General features: G+C 43.6%; 1 protein-coding gene across 5 annotated transcripts in view; it reads left to right on the top strand.

Moving 5' to 3' along the window:
- Positions 1-5,434, top strand: part of MFAP3 (microfibril associated protein 3) — a 31,929-nt gene extending 26,495 nt beyond the window's left edge. For all 5 annotated transcript variants that reach the window (XM_088475681.1, XM_088475677.1, XM_088475679.1 and 2 more), the window contains one exon: positions 480-5,434. In XM_088475681.1, the coding sequence (XP_088331807.1) occupies positions 480-1,237 (758 nt within the window). In that variant the 3' untranslated portion in view covers positions 1,238-5,434. The remainder of the gene's footprint in view (positions 1-479) is intronic.
- The last annotated feature ends 14,324 nt before the right edge of the window (positions 5,435-19,758 follow it).

Raw genomic sequence — 19,758 nt, 5'->3', positions numbered from 1 at the left:
TACCGCAAGGGGTGTATCATGTTCATTCAAGTGATATTTCATTATCTTCAACGTAATATTAGAGGTATTTTTTGAACATTTTTGTATAAATGTGATCAGATTAGGGTTTATATAGTATATACGAACATGCTTTAGGAGTCTAGGGGGTACTTGGTAACCATTTAACGTCACAAATCTGGCTGTGTTTAACAAATAAAAAAAAAAAAGATAGAGACCATGTTCTTCTCTGGAACCTCTAACACCCCCCAATAAAGCTAGATGATAGCAATGACCTTTTTGATTACTGGGCTCCTGGGATTTGTCCGCACATATTTTATGGTTGTAATAATTTGACTTTATATTTCTTAGCAGTTTTATAAAACCACAATGCTTGGTCTTCTTTGATGATGTAATGGTACATCTGCTATAACATGACCACTGGAATGGTCATTGTTGACAACAGCCTTAAGTCTCTCTTATTTTTCCTTTCTATAATACAGGAGGGAAATGGCTGATTTCCTCCAGTGGAGCCCTTAACATTACCAGTGTGACCTTCGCTGACCGTGGAAGGTACACGTGTATGTGTCCAAATGGGAATGACACCTCCTTCTATACAGTTACTCTCCGGGTGACTTTCACTTCTGGAGACATGGGAATATATTACGTGATTGTCTGTTTGGTGACCTTCACTATCACCCTAATCCTCAATATCACGCGACTCTGCATGATGAGCAGCCACCTGCGGAAAACTGAGAAAGCCATCAATGATTTCTTCCGCACAGAAGGGGCGGAGAAGCTCCAGAAAGCTTTCGAGATAGCGAAACGCATCCCAATTATCACCTCCGCCAAGACTCTAGAGCTGGCCAAGGTGACTCAGTTCAAGACCATGGAGTTTGCACGTTACATTGAAGAGCTGGCCAGAAGTATTCCACTGCCCCCACTTATTTTTAACTGCAGAGCTTTTATGGAGGAAATGTTTGAGGCTGTGCGGTTAGATGACCCGGACCAGGTTGAAAAGGAACACGAGGCGGGAATCTACACTATCAGCCCAAATATGACTCGGAGTGGATCTCCTGCTGGGGACTCGGAAGACAGCTCAGTCCAAGGGCAGGAGATAGCAGTCAATGTGTCAGTCCATCCTCAGTTTGAGACTCAGAGCATCAATACCAACAACTCTCAGGAGTATGGTCACATAGCGTGTCCTGAAGAGGTTATTTCCATAATGGACCAGGAAAGGCCAACAGAGGCCATTGTCTGACTACCCTAAACTCATTAGTCGTACGACTTTTTCATTCTACTTCGTCTCATTGATTCTTACTTGTGCCAAGTCACTTTGTTGTACAATTGTGTATTTTATCACAATACGAGCGAGGAGATCTTTCCTAAATGGAAGGTACTGTTGTAAATTGTACCTAAACTGATATGTCAGGTGTTCTATTTTCTCTGCACTATAGAAGGGTTGTGCACTCCAGGCAGCGTTGAAAGGTTTTCCACCTGCAGATGACTAATTTATTAACTTCATGCTGTATTTGAAAACTTTTTATTTTGCAAACTTTAATACATTATTTAATCTCTTTTTCTTCTTTCCATGCATTTTATTCACAATATATGGCATCAGTTGTTCATTATTCTTATCACTTTGGGATATGGTGCATAGTTGCTGTCTGGAACAACTGCCCCCAATGCAGGGAATCCAGCAGTGCTGTGTCATATCAAAGGGCAACACAAGTAAAATAAAAAGAATATCTGATTATTTAAAAAGCACAGAACAAAGTCCGGATAAATAAGCCAGAAATCAAAGTGATTTGGAAATAGACAACAATAGCGCAGCTTGCTTAGGATTGGCCGGGAGATATGAGAGCCAGCTGGTTTGGGCCGGAGAGGGTGGTAAGTGATTGGGTGCAGCTTTCAGATTTCTCCAGGGCTGTTACATTATATATGACAATTTATCACATTTAACACTGCATGGGGATGTACAACCACTTTAAGTAAAAAGAATACATTTGTCATAATGGCTATTTTTTGTTTGCATTTACTAGAATTTATGTAATCGGGTTTCATTGTAAACCTCTACCAGATGCCCTTAGGGTCAGGTTCCAGTGTTTTCTCTTCTCAGAACTGACCTAATTTGGAGCTTTGTTTGTACATATGTAGAGCAGCAACACCAAAGCTCCTGGGCACATTAAATATATATACTTTATTCACCGTCTGTCGCTAATTCATAGATTGAATATTAGTCAGTCCAGCAGCTGTAGGTGACATTGCTGATGCGACCGTCACAGTATTTATATGTGTAATTAACAGCAATTTCAGCAGAAAAAGAAAAGTTTGCCAACTAGAATCGAAGGCCGTTAAGTGCTTTCTGGACGCACAAGTTAGAGCTGTAATGCCAACAACTCACGGTCACCACATCGCAAGTTTTCCCTTGATTTTCATAGGTGTGAAAATGAACAATGTAGCCCACAACGTAATTCTCAGTGATGTGCGCACAACGCCGAAAGCTGAACGGTTTTTTCACTTCTTTTAAATCCTCACTGTGTATAAAGTAGTTAGGGCACATCAATACTTGTCCACATTAGAGAATCCCTTTTCATTAAGATAGATTCTCTACGTAGTTACCTATGTACCAAAGGAATGTGGCTTTTATGACCCAATTTGTATAAACAAACTGCTGCTCCCAGTCTGACCATGCTTGCCCTGTAAAATAATGATCAGGCACCATATTATAATATGACCCTTCTGTGAAATAGTTTCTCCTGCGGTTTAATACTCACATCACCCTAGACACCACTGGTAAAAGTTGCATTAGGTAGAAAAACATGCCTCTTACAGTTTCTAGCACAGGTGGACAGGCAAATGAGAACTCACAGTGCATGCTGTTAGCTTGATGTTTTACAGACGTCATTTTGTAAGCTGTTTAATCATGTTCTGTATCAGACACCTGTGAACACTATATTTGTCAGGAATAGACACGATTGCATTCCTATCTGTGAAACCCGGATTTATATATAATCCATTTATTTATTCCAAAATGAGAGAAGAAGTGGGGAATGGAGTGATCCTTTGCAATTACAGCAGCTGTTTATGGCTGGTACAGTTTGGCCAGAGACTGTAATACAGACCCCCTCCCTGCCTTTTTCAATGTATATGTGTCTCCACTGATCGTCTGAAATGATTATGCCCGGTAGTTCTCATTTCCATCAGTGTCAGCATTATGCTGGCAAGTTTGTGCTCTGACTGCTAAATCATGCAGCAACCCAGCAGAGTGCCAGCTGAAACATACAAATATGATCGTAGGTGCATCAGTCTACCTAACATCATTACAATTTATCTCATCTATTTACAACCTTATCGTATTTGGTAAAATATCTAAAGATACTATGGTAAATAAAAACCCATAGATTGAGCTCAGGGGCCGGAGACGGTTCATTGAAAAACATAATTGTATATATTCTCTACTAGCGAGGAGGAATTTAATTGGATGGCATTTTATCCACATCTAATAGGGTTTGTTCTTGTAATGGAGTGTGTTAGTGATGCAGGAGAAATGTGTCCAGTGCCACTTGAATACAAGGTTGTACCTGTAAATTATTTTGTCTGTAAATGCTACAATATTGCAGTCGTTATTGAGAAGTGTCACAGTATATGAGGCCTTAAACATGATGCATTAAAAAAGCTCTTATAGTAATTGATAGGATCATTATTGGGCAAGTTCCAAAGATGACCTCATGCAGTGTCCAATAGGGGCAATCTGTGGTCATTTTCTGATCATATTCCTAAACCTGCCCAGTAATCGTCCTAATGCTCTAAGAGGTCCTAGTGATCAGGGAGTAGTTATCTTGCAGTTTGACCAGTTAAGTGCTGGGTGTCCAGAATTGGCAACATGTAATCAGCACAAGGTAGGTTGAAGGAAAGTAGCATTCAATGCGTCACCGTGTTCCCCCCCCATAAGTGTTATGTTGGGCGGCATTATGAGGTGGGGGAGGGTTTGGTGGGTCAAGCCCTGACCTGGATGGAAGGAGGGGGCACCAAACTCTATCACAGGAAGTAAGCGGCAGCCCATCGTGCACCCTCCCCTCCTCCCACCTAGCATCTCACTATTTGGCGGGTTCTGGGTAGGAGAGGGTGAGCTTGTGAGGTCGCAATGCTCACCTTCAGTGCAGGGTGGATCGAGGTGTAGGGGCCATCTGGGATCCTTCTATCGGATGGGGCGGCTTTGAACACTGAGTTGCACTGTGACTAGACTGTGCTGCCTCTTCTTTATGAAATGCCAGTACAACGCGACTTTCGGCGACGTCACAGTGCCGGGCGGCAGGGGAATTTTGCCGGGGCAGAACGCCTGAGAAATATAGCGTGACGAGAACACTGCATGAATCGCATAAAGCAAAATAAGACTAACTATATTATGTTTTAAAAGGTTGTAAAGACTGTCATGTTTTGCTTTATGGCAAGCTCCTCATAGATGTCCACTTTTATACAACTCGCCAGTTTTTCAACCACCATGGGGTAAATTTACTAAAGTCTATTTTGGTTCCACTTAAAATCAAACAAAATGGAAACAAAATATAAACACCATCCACACAAAATTGACCACAGGGTTTCTATTCAAAATAGATCATTTACTACGAGTCGAGTTTGGGTTCCATTCTGACTTTGGTGGTGCATTGGTTTCTATTTGACGTTCTATTTGTAGTCCTAAATGTGTTCTATTCACCAAAATCGGCCCAGAATGATACAAAAACATTCCTATTGGCCAAAGCCAGAGTGCCCCACATGCTTCTCTCCCATGTTTTTTTTTCCGTCATTGAGTTTTCATCATATAGGACTGTTTATCATGGTTCTATTGAAAATGTCGGTTTTCGAATCTTTTTATACTGATGGCTATGGGGAAGTACCGATGGTCTATTTGAAGTTTTATCTCTGTGTGTATGTGTGTAGTCGAATATCTGGGGATTTTGAGTCTGTTTTGCTTTCAGTATATACCTGATTGCCAAAATCACCACAAAATAGAATGCAACTGAAAATCGACTTAGTAAATGTACCCCCATGTATCAAAAGGAGGTATTCCTTCCCAGGAACCCCCCCCTCTTACTTCAAGCCAACATTAGCTGATAGTCCTTCATCCTTTGCTACAGAGCTAGGGCACATACTCTCTTATATTATATTGCAGGCATGATAAACTTGCTGTGGAGTTCATCTTGCCATGTAAAACTTTTCTAGCTGTCAATGTGAAGGAACCATTATTACAGTATTAAATTATTTTCTTATTGTTTGTCTGACACATCTATACTGCATTCATAATGAATCCTGTATTAACGTAAGTAGTTTCTTCTTGTATTTTTCTTGTTTCATATAGAAAATGTTTGAACCTTCATGAAGTGATTTATTAAAGATGTAAATGCCATACAGAATATCCTTTCATTGAATTCTGTATAGGGATTAAATACAATTTTAAAGTGAAATAGCTGTGTGACTTGCATTTTTATCTTTAAAACTTAAATGGCAGCCATGGATTCCCAAAGAATGACGTCTTCCCAGCATTCAATAAATGGCAAATATAGAAGAATAGTTTTATGAGAAAAAAACACACCCTAAACCTAAATGAGCTCATCTAGAGATGGACACAAGCCCTGGGGTTTTTTTTTTTTTGTACACTGTACAATAAGCTTTTTGTACTGTGCATGCCAGTGTTCCCGCTAGGCTGTTTTAGCGGGGTGCCACGCCCTGCCCGATTTTCTAGGGTCAAAATGCACCCCTGCTCGTTTAGCAGTGTCCCGTTAAAATAGCTTGCCCTGTGCCTTTCCCACCTGTGTGCCCCCTTAGCACCATGCCCTGCCCACAGTCTAGAGGGAACATTACACACACACAAATGCGCATCCCTGTATCTATATGAAGAGGTTTTACATATCTCTGACTCTTTGTGTTTGGAGCAGTGTCTGCCAAAACCAGTCCTCGGGGAACCCTAAAGCCGCATACACACTAGACTTTTTATGAACTGTATTTTGTTTAGTGTGTATGCAGGGAATCTGTATTAATTACCACTGGACCCCTGGCCGGCGAATTAAATCCCGACAACGCGTGGCCGGCAGAGGAAGAAATCCCGATTGTTCCTAGGTAAGTATTCACTAACCTAATCTACCCCCTAACCCTCCTTTAGGGTGCTTAACCCTAACCTTCCCCCCCCTCTGTGCCTAAACCTAACCCCCCCCCCCCCTTTCCCGCCGCCTAAACCTAACCGTCCCCCACGCGGCTGTCCGCTGCGGCGCCCGACATCCGCTCGATCGGGATGCCGGGCGCCGGTCTCCCGACGTCGGTCAAATGACAGGCGTCTAGATTTAGACGCTTGTCAATTGTCCCTAGTCGAGATAACCATGTCTGGAAGCCGGCGGTCGGCATTCCGTCTGCCGGCTTCCTGAACGTATACCGTATGCAGTGCACGACCAACGATGCGCGCTCCCGCGGATCGTTAACAATGTTTTTTGTCATCTGTACATGCAGGCCACTGACGATATCGTCAAGAAATGCCTGTTCAGAGATGTGGCAGGATGACTTCACTGAAAGATATCTATCAGTGTGTACACCCAATATCGTTTGTCCTGCTCTACAGAAAGTTCAAGGGAAATCTTTCACCAATATTGTGTGTATGAGCCTTTACCGTGCATCTTGGGGTAATAGGATTTAGTGGAGCAGCAACTTGTACAGAAATGTGGTAAAAAGTTTGGGTTTCCAGTTATAATGGGTCAGTTACTGTTGTGGGGATATCTGGAAACAAGTGATTGTCATGTTATCACTAAACTGTTCATTACATATTGAAACACCAAACTACCACAAAGATACATACCAGGGTATTACTTATAATATAGAATTATGAGGCTCCTGGTGAAAATTCAAGTGTGATAATTACACATGGGAGGAATCTTTAGTGCCCCAACCAGGGCATGTCGCCCATTGCAGGGAGTCCAGTGTTTCAAATAACAATACTTTAATCAGATTTTACAACAGTTCAGGGAAAAGGGAACTTTAAATGTAATATTTACTGTAGGGAATAATTGATAGTTGGAATCATAATGTACCTAAGGCAAATAGGATTACTGTGGCTACTTGCCTCTCTCCTCTGTACATAAATTACAGAACTTAAACAGTATGAAAGTACAAAAATACTAAACCATTACGTAGTTCCAGGCTCCTATAAGTTATTGATCTAACATATGATCTGTGCATGTCACATGAGTCAAATCATTTGGTGACCAATCAACTTCTACCTATCATTATAAAGACTGTACTTGATAAATGTAAGCTAGAAGCTGGTTGGTTGTTATAGGAAACTTCTCCGCTTGTCCACTGCTCCTACTTTTTAGAAGGTTTGATACATTTCCCCTTGATTCAGTGTTGGTGGCAGAAGCTCTAACAGAGCCTGTCTCTGAGCTGCATGCAGTGCCGGTGTACACGGAGTGCAGTGACTTCTTTCTACTGCGCATGTGCACACATCCCTTTATATTCCTATGGCATATGCATTACAGTGTCAGCGTCCACCTCTGAATCACTCCTGTGTATGTTTATAAGGACAAATAGACGGTCTCTCTTTGGGCCTAGTTCAGAGGTGCATGCTAATGTGACTGCGGGTTTTTTGCAGAATCACAGCGACGATAATATGCAAATGCTAGTAACAGGCTTCCCCTTGTGTACGATTGTGTGCCGGAATGTGTAAGGCCTGAGACGCCCACTGTCACTGTCTGTGCACGGTGTAACACGGTGGTTCTGAACAATGCGCCATCGACAGTTGCACCCAGGGGCGTTTCTAGAGAGGAGAGGGCCCGTGTACAGTCTCCGACATGGGCCCCCTCGGCGTCTGGCAGCGCACTGAGCTGTGCGTGGCCAGCGCCCGAGTTATAGACTCTGGGCACTAGAGTGTGCCCAGAGTCTATAATGCACAGATCACCGGGAAAATGGCAGTGGGCGCCATTTTCCCTATACTGCGCATGTAGGAAACGACTGTGCATGGCTGCAGCGGCCATTTTCTAGTCGTTTTACAGTGCCGGACGCCCGCGCCAACGTGGGACTCCGGAGCGGTAAGTATTATGAGTGCAGGATGTGTGGTGCGGGGCCCCTCTGGACCTAGGGGCCCGTGTTCCCCGCACACATTATAGATACGTACCTGATTGTACTTGCCTATGCAGTGTCCCCACCTGAACTCCGGCTAAACATGGCCTCTGTGGTTGCGGCTCTGTGCCTGAGAACGCAGCTGCTTTCATCGACATGTCACGACACTCTCATAATCAACCCATGACATTACCTTTTTTTGTGCTTCTCTTTAGGCCACCTCCCAGACACCACCAAGGAGTGCCCGTGGTTTTGCCTTACCAGTTCTGATACCAGCTGTCCTGTACACAACAGCGCATTTGTGCGTATACTCAGGGCACCGCATGCGCCATAGGGTATTTTCAAAATATTTTGTGCAGTCGCAAATAATCGCTCATCTGCGCAAACCTCTGCATTGTGTGCAGTTAGCATGTACCTATGAATCTGACCCATAGGGACTTATGTAATGGGGTGTGAGGTTTTCCCATATTTTTAAAGTGGCAATCATTTTAAAGGCAAAACCAGCATGACCCGCAGGAGTTCCCGCAGCGGCTGCAAGTCGCACCCTATTACGAGCATAAGCCCTATAGTGTGCAGCACAGTTGATTATCCAAACCTAGAGTTGTTCCACTAATCGCAGATGTTTGCCCTTAAGACTTGTAGTTTCCCATCCTTCTTTTTTCCATTTTTACAGCCTTCAAATGAGTAAACAGCCATTCAACATGTGAAAAAGGGACACTTAATAAACCACCAACGTTCTGAAGTAGTAAAATGCAGATTCCTGTGTTTGAATTCATTCTGTATGGCAAATATAAGCTTCCAGGACTATAGTGCAGTCATGATTCCAAATCAGTATCCTCTGCTAGACTTTGCTTTCAACATTCTGCATTAATGTTACCAGCAGTCCCTGCCCAGTCTAGCAAGCTTTCTGATTAGATCTAAAAGTAACTGAGGATGTATTGATTGCATTTGCAGGATCAAACATTTCTGTGAAACATAGGTTGATCTGCCTGAAGCATCAAATTGTATTCATTGATCATTTGTTGATTATAAGTACATGATTAATAAGGCATGACAAGTTATAGCCTATTGTGTTTGAAAATACTAACTATACAACAAAACATCAGTGTAATACAGTTGCAATGCCTCCCGCTGGTCCTGTATTCTGTCTACACATTCTTTAACCACTTTACTGGTTCATGCGACTTTAGACCGCTGCACTTTCCAGCACAAAGTTGACTGTGCCGTCCTGTTCCGTTCCCCGGCGTATCCATCACTACTATCTCTGCACATACCTTTTACGAATTAAGAGGTTTCATAAGCATTCCCTCTTCCCTTTCATACTCCGTTCCCCGGCATGTAAAGAGGAAATTGGTTCAGCACACGTGTGGCGATTTAGCTAATAAGGTATGTGCAGCTTACAAAAGGGAAATTATTAGAATGCAGAGATATAGACACTGGCGGAGATACTACAAAGGTCTCTTATGTACACAAGGGGAGAGTATAATGCTACAGTGGGGATATATGGACACGGGAGTGGGGGTCATTGCCACAGTGACTATTGCCACTGGGAGATGGGGGGCGGGTGTTGATAGTGTTACATTAGTCTGCTAGAAATCCCCATATGCATTTTTCCCTTAAAATGGTTAAATATATTTTAAAATTGACATTAAATAGAATCAATATACATATTTTTAAAAACATCAATTTCTGATGAGGTTGTTTTATTTTCGTCCGTGAAAGCCACCACTTTTTAAACTTTGATAGACTGGTGCATCTAGACATACAATGCAGAGACCATTCTAGTGACCAACATACAAGACAGGAACAATTCTAGTGACCGACATACAATGCAGGGACCATTCTAGTGGCCGATACTCAATGCAGGGACCATTCCAGTAACCTACATACAAGGCAGAGGCCATTCTAGTGACCGACCTACAAGGCAGGGACAATTCTAGTGACCTACATACAATGCAGGGACCATTCTAGTGGCCGATACTCAATGCAGGGACCATTCTAGTGACCGACATACAATGCAGGGACCATTCTAGTGACCGACACACAATGCAGAGGCCATTCAAGTGACCGACATACAAGGCAGGGACCATCCTAGTGGCCGATACTCAATGCAGGGACCATTCTAGTGATCTATATACAAAGCAGGGACCATTCTAGTGACCTACATACAAGGCAGGGACCATTCTAGTGACCTACATACTATGCAGGGACCATTCTAGTGACTGACACTCAATGCAGGGACCATTCTAGTGACCTATATACAAGGCAGGGACCATTCTAGTGACCTACATACAAGGCAGGGACCATTCTAGTGACCTACATACTATGCAGGGACCATTCTAGTGACTGACACTCAATGCAGGGGCCATTCTAGTGCCCAACATTCAATGCAGGGACCATTCTAATGTCTGACATACAATATACGGACCATTTTAGTGACCGATATGCAATGCAGGGACCATTCTAGTGACCGATATGCAATGCAGGGATCAATCTAGTGACCTACATACAATACAGGGATCATTCTAGTGACTGATTATACAATTTAAGAATCAATCTAGACACCTATATACAATACAGGGACAATTCTAGTAACCTATATACAATTTAGGGAACATAGTGACCAATGTACAATACATGAACCATTCTAGTGACTTTTATATAATACAGTGATCATTCTACAGACCAAATTACAATACATGGATCAATCTAGTGACCTATATACAATACAGAGACCATTCTAGTGACCTATATACAATACATGGAATATGCAAGAGTCATTCTAGTGACAAATGTACAATACAGGGACCATTCTACTGACCTTGATAATTCATAAAAAGGACAAATAATAAATGTAGCTTATCAGAGCTCACATCTAAACCCCCTCCTCACACCCCAGATCTGATGTCCCCTGGTTTAAAATCAGACACCAAATCTGCCAACACACAGTCCTGCAAGCTGTGACTATGCTCCTGGATGCAGCAGCTCTTCATGTACACTCCCCTGGTGCAGTACACCAGGGTTAACCTTATTGAAATTAACGAACATTGTAGGAGAGAGTTAAAGTACCAACCACTCAGCTGTTATTTTAAAGGCTGTACTAGGAAAATGACAGTTAGAAGCTGATTGTTGCTATGAGTAACGTCTACACTTTGGCCCATATTCAATTTGGAGCGAAAACCTGTTAAAACTAGGGGTGTGCACCGGCCACTTTTCGTGTTTTGGATCTGGATCTTTCTTCGTGTTTTGGATCTGGATTGGTTTTGCCAAAACCACCCTTCCGTGTTTTGGGTTCTGGGTTTTGTGTTTTGGATCTGTATTTTTTTGAAAAAAAGCATAAAAACAGCTAAAATCACAGAATTTGTAGGTTTTTCTGCTCCTATGCTATTATTAACCTCAATAACCTTAATTTCCACTCATTTCCAGTCTATTCTGAATACCTCACACCTCACAATAGTGTTTTTATGTCCAAAAGGTTGCACCGAGGTAGCTGGATGACTATGCTAAGCGACACGAGTGGGCGGCACAAACACGTGACCCATCTAGGCGTGAAACTGCAGTGGCAGACAGGATGGCATTGAAAAACTAGGCCCCAAACTGTACATAATGCAAAGAAAAAAAAGAGGTGCAAGATGGAATTGTCCTTGGGCCCTCCCTCCCACCCACCCTTATGTTGTATAAACAGGACATGCACACTTTAACAAACCAATCATTTCAGCGCCAGGGTCTGCCACACAACTGTGGCTGAAATGATTGGTTCGTTTGGGCCCCCACAAAACAAGCTGGCAATTAATCTGTCCCTGCACAAACTGGCTCTACGGAGGCAAGATGTCATCCTCCTCATCCACCGATTCCTCACCCTCTTCAGTGTGTACATCCTCATCCTCACAGAGTATTAATTCGTCCCTGCTGGAACCACAGGTCCCTCTGTACGTTCTGGAGGCTGGTCTCCCTGGAAGAGTTGATAATTCATTTTATGAACATCATCTCCACATTTTGTGGAAGCAACCTCCTACGCCTTTCGCTGACAAGGTTCCCGGCTGCACTAAACACTCTTTCGGAGTACACACTGGAGGGGGGGCAACTCAGGTAAAATAGAGCCAGTTTGTACAGGGACCTCCAAATTGCTTCTTTTTCCTGCCAGTACAGGTACGGACTGTCTGACATGCCTACTTGGATGCTGTCACCGATGTAATCCTTTAACAGACAGACGCACGCTTGTCGCTGCTGCTTTGAGGATGCAAGTGCGGCTACATCGCACACAAGTCACAAACACATTAAAAAAATAGTTTTTTATTTTTTGGAGCACTTTGAGAGTTACACCACCCTTTAACAGACAGACGCACGCTTGTCGCTGCTGCTTTAAGGATGCAGGTGCGGCTACAGCCCACACATTTCACAAAAAAACGAAAAAAAAAGAACAATATTTTAATTGTTTGTGTAGCACACTGTGACGGTGTCACCACCCTTTAACAGACAGACGCACGCTTGTCGCTGCTGCTTTAAGGATGCAGGTGCGGCTACAGCCCACACATTTCACAAAGACCGAAAAAAAAAGAACAATATTTTAATTGTTTGTGTAGCACACTTTGAGGGTGTCACCACCCTTTAACAGACATACACACGCTTGTCGCTGCTGCTTTAAGGATGCAGGTGCGGCTACAGCCCACACAATTCACAAAGACAGAAAAAAGAAGAATATTTTTATTGTTTCTGTAGCACACTTTGAGGGTGTCACCACCCTTTAACAGACAGACGCACGCTTGTCGCTGCTGCTTTGAGGATGCAAGTGCGGCTACATCGCACACAAGTCACAAACACATTAAAAAATAGTTTTTTATTTTTTGGAGCACTTTGAGAGTTACACCACCCTTTAACAGACAGACGCACGCTTGTCGCTGCTGCTTTAAGGATGCAGGTGCGGCTACAGCCCACACATTTCACAAAGACCGAAAAAAAAGAACAATATTTTAATTGTTTGTGTAGAACACTTTGAGGGTGTCACCACCCTTTAACAGACAGACGCACGCTTGTCGCTGCTGCTTTGAGGATGCAAGTGCGGCTACATCGCACACAAGTCACAAACACATTAAAAAAATAGTTTTTTATTTTTTGGAGCACTTTGAGAGTTACACCACCCTTTAACAGACAGACGCACGCTTGTCGCTGCTGCTTTAAGGATGCAGGTGCGGCTACAGCCCACACATTTCACAAAGACCGAAAAAAAAAGAACAATATTTTAATTGTTTGTGTAGCACACTGTGAGGGTGTCACCACCCTTTAACAGACAGACGCACGCTTGTCGCTGCTGCTTTAAGGATGCAGGTGCAGCTACAGCCCACACAATTCACAAAGACAGAAAAAAGAAGAAGAATATTTTTATTGTTTGTGTAGCACACTTTGAGGGTGTCACCACCCTTTAACAGACAGACGCACGCTTGTCGCTGCTGCTTTGAGGATGCAAGTGTGGCTACATCGCACACAAGTCACAAACACATTAAAAATAATTTTTTGGAGCACTTTGAGAGTTACAACACCCTTTAACAGACAGACGCACGCTTGTCGCTGCTGCTTTGAGGATGCAAGTGCGGCTACAGCCCACACAATTCACAAAGACAGAAAAAAAAAGAACAATATTTTAATTGTTTGTGTAGCACACTTTGAGGGTGTCACCACCCTTTAACAGACAGACGCACGCTTGTCGCTGCTGCTTTAAGGATGCAGGTGCGGCTACAGCCCACACATTTCACAAAGACAGAAAAAAAAAGAACAATATTTTAATAGTTTGTGTAGCACACTTTGAGGGTGTCACCACCCTTTAACAGACAGCCGCACGCTTGTCGCTGCTGCTTTGAGGATGCAGGTGGAATCTAGACGGGATTTGGAACCGAGGACACACTACCTCCATCAATTATCTAAATCCCACTGCACTAATGTCGGATACCGGACGCACGTCTAACACCAACATAGCAGTCAAGGCCTCAGTTATACGTTTTGCTTCAGGATGACTGCTGTCGTACTTCATCCTCATCGCTAGGGACTGTTGGAGGGTCAGTTGTTTAGTAAATGTAGTGATGTTCCTACTTCCTCTCTGGGATGATGAACAACTCCCAGCAGCAGCAACAGCACTAGGAGGAAGTGGTTCTTGATCTTTCCCTATTTTATTTTTATCGGAGAAAGTTTGGTCCTCCATTTATGTTATATTGATATATAATATACGTGCGGCTAAAGCGCACACAAACACAGAAAATATTTTTTTATTTTTGCTGGAGAGTAGTGCACTTTGTGGGTTACACCACCCTTTAAGAAATGAGCCAGCCGGCTCTTTACTTATGGGACACAGGCGCACGCTTGGCGCTGCTCCTTTGTTGATGCACGTGCAGCCACAGTGCACACAAGTCACAAACACAGAAAATATATATTTTATTGGTTTGGAGTGTACTTTGGGGGTTACAGAACCCTTTAACGGTCAAGCCAGCCGGCCCTTTACTTATGACACAGGCGCACGCTTGGCACTACTTTGTTGATGCACGTGCGGCTACTGCGCACACAATTCACAAACACAGAAAATAATTTTTTTTTTGGTTTGGACTGGAGTGTACTTTCGGGGGTTACAGCACCCTTTAACGGTCAAGCCAGCCGGCCCTTTACTTATGATGACACAGGCGCACGCTTGGCACTACTTTGTTGATGCACGTGCGGCTACTGCGCACACAATTCACAAACACAGAAAATAATTTTTTTTTTGGTTTGGACTGGAGTGTACTTTGGGGGTTACAGCACCCTTTAACGGTAAAGCCAGCCGGCCCTTTACTTATGACACAGGCGCACGCTTGGCACTACTTTGTTGATGCACGTGCGGCTACTGCGCACACAATTCACAAACACAGAAAATAATTTTTTTTTTGGTTTGGACTGGAGTGTACTTTCGGGGGTTACAGCACCCTTAACGGTCAAGCCAGCCGGCCCTTTACTTATGACACAGGCGCACGCTTGGCACTACTTTGTTGATGCACGTGCGGCTACTGCGCACACAATTCACAAACACAGAAAATAATTTTTTTTTTGGTTTGGACTGGAGTGTACTTTCGGGGGTTACAGCACCCTTAACGGTCAAGCCAGCCGGCCCTTTACTTATGACACAGGCGCACGCTTGGCACTACTTTGTTGATGCACGTGCGGCTACTGCGCACACAATTCACAAACACAGAAAATAATTTTTTTTTGGTTTGGATTGGAGTGTACTTTCGGGGGTTACAGCACCCTTTAACGGTCAAGCCAGCCGGCCCTTTACTTATGACACAGGCGCACGCTTGGCACTACTTTGTTGATGCACGTGCGGCTACTGCGCACACAATTCACAAACACAGAAAATATATTATTTTTTTAGCACTTGGGGGGAGCACCCCTGATGGACAGAGCACCCCCTGGACAACACTACAGCACCCCTTTAGGACTGGGACACTGCACAGGACTTTGGAGTGGACACAGCCCCTATGGAGAACTGACTGCACAACACAGTCCAGCCAGCCCCTATGGACTTTGAAGTAGTGGACACAGCCCCTATTAACAACAGCAGCACAGCACAACACAGCCAGCCCCTATGGACTTTGAAGTAGTGGACAACAGCAGCACTACACTACACTACACAGCCCTAACTCCCACCCTCCCTCTTCACTGTCCACAGCCGAGTGAGAAAATGGCGCCGACGCGGGTACCTTATATAGGATCCAAAACCCGCGAGACTCGGAAGGCGGGATGATGACGTTTTGCCTCGATTTCAGATCCGAGTCAGGCGGGAAAAGTTGAGCCTGATTCGGATCGGACTCGGATCGGGGGGGCTCGGGGGGGTTCGGATTTCAGAAATCCGAACCCGCTCACCCCTAGTTAAAACCCACATCATTTTCCCTATTCTCACTTATCCCCGTATTCAATTTGGAGGACTTTTTGCAGATGCAGAAAGTCAGAGGTTCGAACCCAGAGAAAAAGTATCTTCATTGAATAGGTGGCGTGAACAAGTGCAGAATTCTAAAAACCACCGTGCACCCCTTGGACAGGCCCCTAAAGGTATTCTGTGTCAAAAAAAATACTACAGGACACCCCAAAAAAGGTACTTTCATTTTGGGGGCAAAAAAAATTGGGGGATACACTTAAGAAAATATTTTATCACCTTCCGTCCAAACGTCTTTTTCTTAATGCGGCATTCGAGGGAAAAAATGTTGGTGTGGCTCTGGCAGAGATAGAGCTCCCATGTGCCCCTCTTTCTTCTTGTGGAAATTTGAAGCTCTCTATGATTTTTTTCCTGCAAGTCAGACTCCTGATTCAACTGGAGTAACCTAATGATTGGGAATACACATAAAGGGCTCGATTCTATTCTGCGCAAAGTGAATAGCTCTGGGAGTCAGGTCACGGAGCTATTCAATACACTGCGCTGCTAAGCCCGACTAAGGATTTCTTCTCGCACCAGAAATGCGAGCAGAAATCCGACAAAAGTCCAGGTGCGAGGCTGTTTTCTGCCCATCGCACCTGGAAAACAGCATTCCGCCTGGAAGTTAGGTCGGGGAATGCCCGTTCTCGCGCCTTAAACAGGGTGTTTAGTTGCGAGAACGGGCATTCTCCGACTAAACATCGCTCACAATTGAATAGCTCCTGCAATTCAATCGAGCCCATAGAAATGTGTTACTTTATCTGGTTCACAAAGAGTTACAAGAGGTGATAGGCTAAGGAAATGTTTGTGTGTCCCAGTTTTCTGTTTCAAAACTATGGAAACTACGCATGCTCCGGGTAAATCAGGCATAATGAGATTAAACATTAGGGGCACCATGACATTAAACAACAATAGAAAGTTGTTAGTCCTGTGGATGACTACAGCAGTGCACTTATGGCAAAGCTCAGTAAATATGACACAAAGTAATGCAACTTTTCATCTTTATTGGATCCAGATTTAACCTGGATAGTCCTACTTATTACCCAGGTAACCAGTGCCTAATTAGGCTTCAGCCTAGGGCGCAATAATAAAACCAAATCGTGCTCATAGTACAGATCTGTCCTTTCACACTGTGGCCCCTCTTGGCAACTCGGCCATGCTGAGCGTCTTTCTTGCACAAAATGTGCATCTTATTCGCATGATTGAACAAATGGGAGCGACAAAACTATATTGCTAGCGTACACTGATTAATTTGATGTGCAACATTTGTATATCTGTGCGACTGAGTATGAATCTGTGCAAGAAGCTCTCCGATGCGAGCGTCCACGCCTTCTTTTCACGCCAAGTTCCGTTGTGCTTCATATGCTACTATCTGCGGTTAACGCCACAACCCGGCATGTCTATTACACTGGGAGTGGTGTTTTGCTGCACCTGTGATGCAAATAAGATGCAAAATTTAAAGAATAATAAGGTACACCTCTTGGAGGGCCTTTTGTGCCGTATGGTGTTTAGACGCTAGGGGGTATGTTTACTAAAGTGACAGTTTTTAGAAGTGGAGATGTTGCCCACAGCAACCAATCAGATTCTACTTAACATTGAACTAGCAACTTCTAGAAGATAACTGCTAAAACGTGATTGGTTGCTATGGGCAACATCTCCACTTCTAAATCTCTCACTTTAGTAAACATATCCCTAGGTGTATGAGGACACATGTATGAGGACACATCTGTACAGAGTTGGACGCAATTAGGCTAAAATGATATAAACAACATGCATAAACAACATGCAATTTGCATAATATGTGTATGTATTTTAAGATGTCTGTGACTACATATATAAGAAATTTGCTTTTTCCTGATTAATAGTGTAAGATACACTAAAGGCAGATTCAATTAATCGTCCGAAAAGCTGATTCTGCTCACAGGTGTAATTGATCTGAGGCGGGATGCAGTAAACGAAAAATGCGTTAAACTCCCCATTTACCGCATTTTTCGGATGCATCATTCTGCTAGCCACTGGGCTCTGATGCGGAGGGTAACGCCAGCAAAAGCTGGCGTTACCCTATAGAAGCCTATGGGCTTCTGCCGCATCGCGCTGCTATGAGGGATCCGATCGGATCCCTCCCAGCATGCCCCTCGGCCGCCGCATCACTCTGCGCATGCGCAGATGGACTCACGGGTCATAAACCCGGGTCATAAACCCGGAACTCCACAAGGCGCAGGGATCGCAAAGGACAGCTCTTATCGGAAGAGCTGTCCTTTGCTGTACTGATCACATATGTTAGTGCATATGCGATAAGTACTAATGCGATGTCCGGCGGTAAGTGTTAGTGCATGCCGCCCCTGGACTTAATAACGTATCATATGCTAGCAGCTAATGATTTCAGTTTATTACAGTGGGGCTTTCCCGTTGTCTGACCACCACAGATTGTGGAAGAACTTCACTGTATAAACAGAAGGGAGAATCTGCTTATTTCTCATTTGCATTGGTCAGTGGGGGTAGGCACCTGATTACCATTAGGATGCAGCCTAGGAGAATGGACTTGGGGGGAGGTTACCACTGAGCTGGCTGCCAGGGAATACAATGGAGATCTATGCAGTGATGAGGGGAAATACCTGCAATTCTCAAAGTGACTGCCAGATGGCCTTGCTGATGTGACCATGTCATTTACTGCTAAAACCTTTACTATATGTACTTTGTGCTATTGTGCCATCTGGGTCAGCTAGAGGGCTGTATGCGGCGATAATTAATGAGCTCCCAGTTTTTCAATTCAGTTCTGGGTGCTCATTAAGGTTTCTGTGCATGTTAAGTTAAATATTTTATTGCTTAAACTCCAAATGATGATGCACCAAGCTTATTGAGTTTGGTGGGAATATTGAACAATAGCTGCTTTACTGTATTTAGTACCAACAAAGAAGCTTGGATGGTGATAATAGTTAAGAAGAATTAAACATTTTTAACACAAATTGCAAACATATTATTACAAAAATATATATTTTTATATTGTTACTTTACCATTTTTTACTGCCCTCATGCTATCGTCATTCTGAGAAAGTAATAGTCACTTCCACACTGCTGAGGATGCATGGGAAAGTCCTTCACTGGTAAAAAAAAAACATACCTGCTCCTGATTTTGGGCTCCCGGAAAAGTGGGCTACTCTCCAACACACGGCGCTCACCAGTCAATCAGTGAAGGGGGCGGGACAAGAGGCAGTGACGAAGCAATACACTGTGATTCACATTATAACAGCCCGGGCCTAGACTAGAAACTTTGCTTTTTTTAATGAAAATACAATTTTAATTAAACTAATATATTAAAAGTGCCTACAGACATGGCAATTTATTCCACGATTTGCCCAATTTCGAAGAAATCGTGACGACAAATCGTGATTTTACACTCATGATGCCGATGCACGTACCTGCTCGTCATACCTCGCATCTTCAAATCTGACGTGCTGTAGGGCAGATTTGCCAATCCGGGACACGATGCGGTGCCTATCATGAGTCATTTTTTACTCACGACGTATCTCACGATTAATCATACGTTGCGGAATTTGACGGACAGGACATTGTACGCCATTTTGTGCAGTAGCGTGGATAGAAGGAGAAGGACGCATGATTGAGCCTGCACACCTGAAGTCTGGCTTTCTGCAGTTTGGTGAGTATATTGGTACTGTATTGATGCAAGCCCACTGTCCACCATTGTGTGCCACCAACCTATAAATGCATGACCCAGCCACCGCCCGCCGAAA

This window comes from Taudactylus pleione, unplaced genomic scaffold (genome assembly GCF_031769625.1).
Source record: "Taudactylus pleione unplaced genomic scaffold, aTauple2 ptg000176l, whole genome shotgun sequence".
NCBI lineage: Eukaryota > Metazoa > Chordata > Amphibia > Anura > Myobatrachidae > Taudactylus > Taudactylus pleione.
This window is presented reverse-complemented; position numbering and strand designations above follow the sequence as displayed.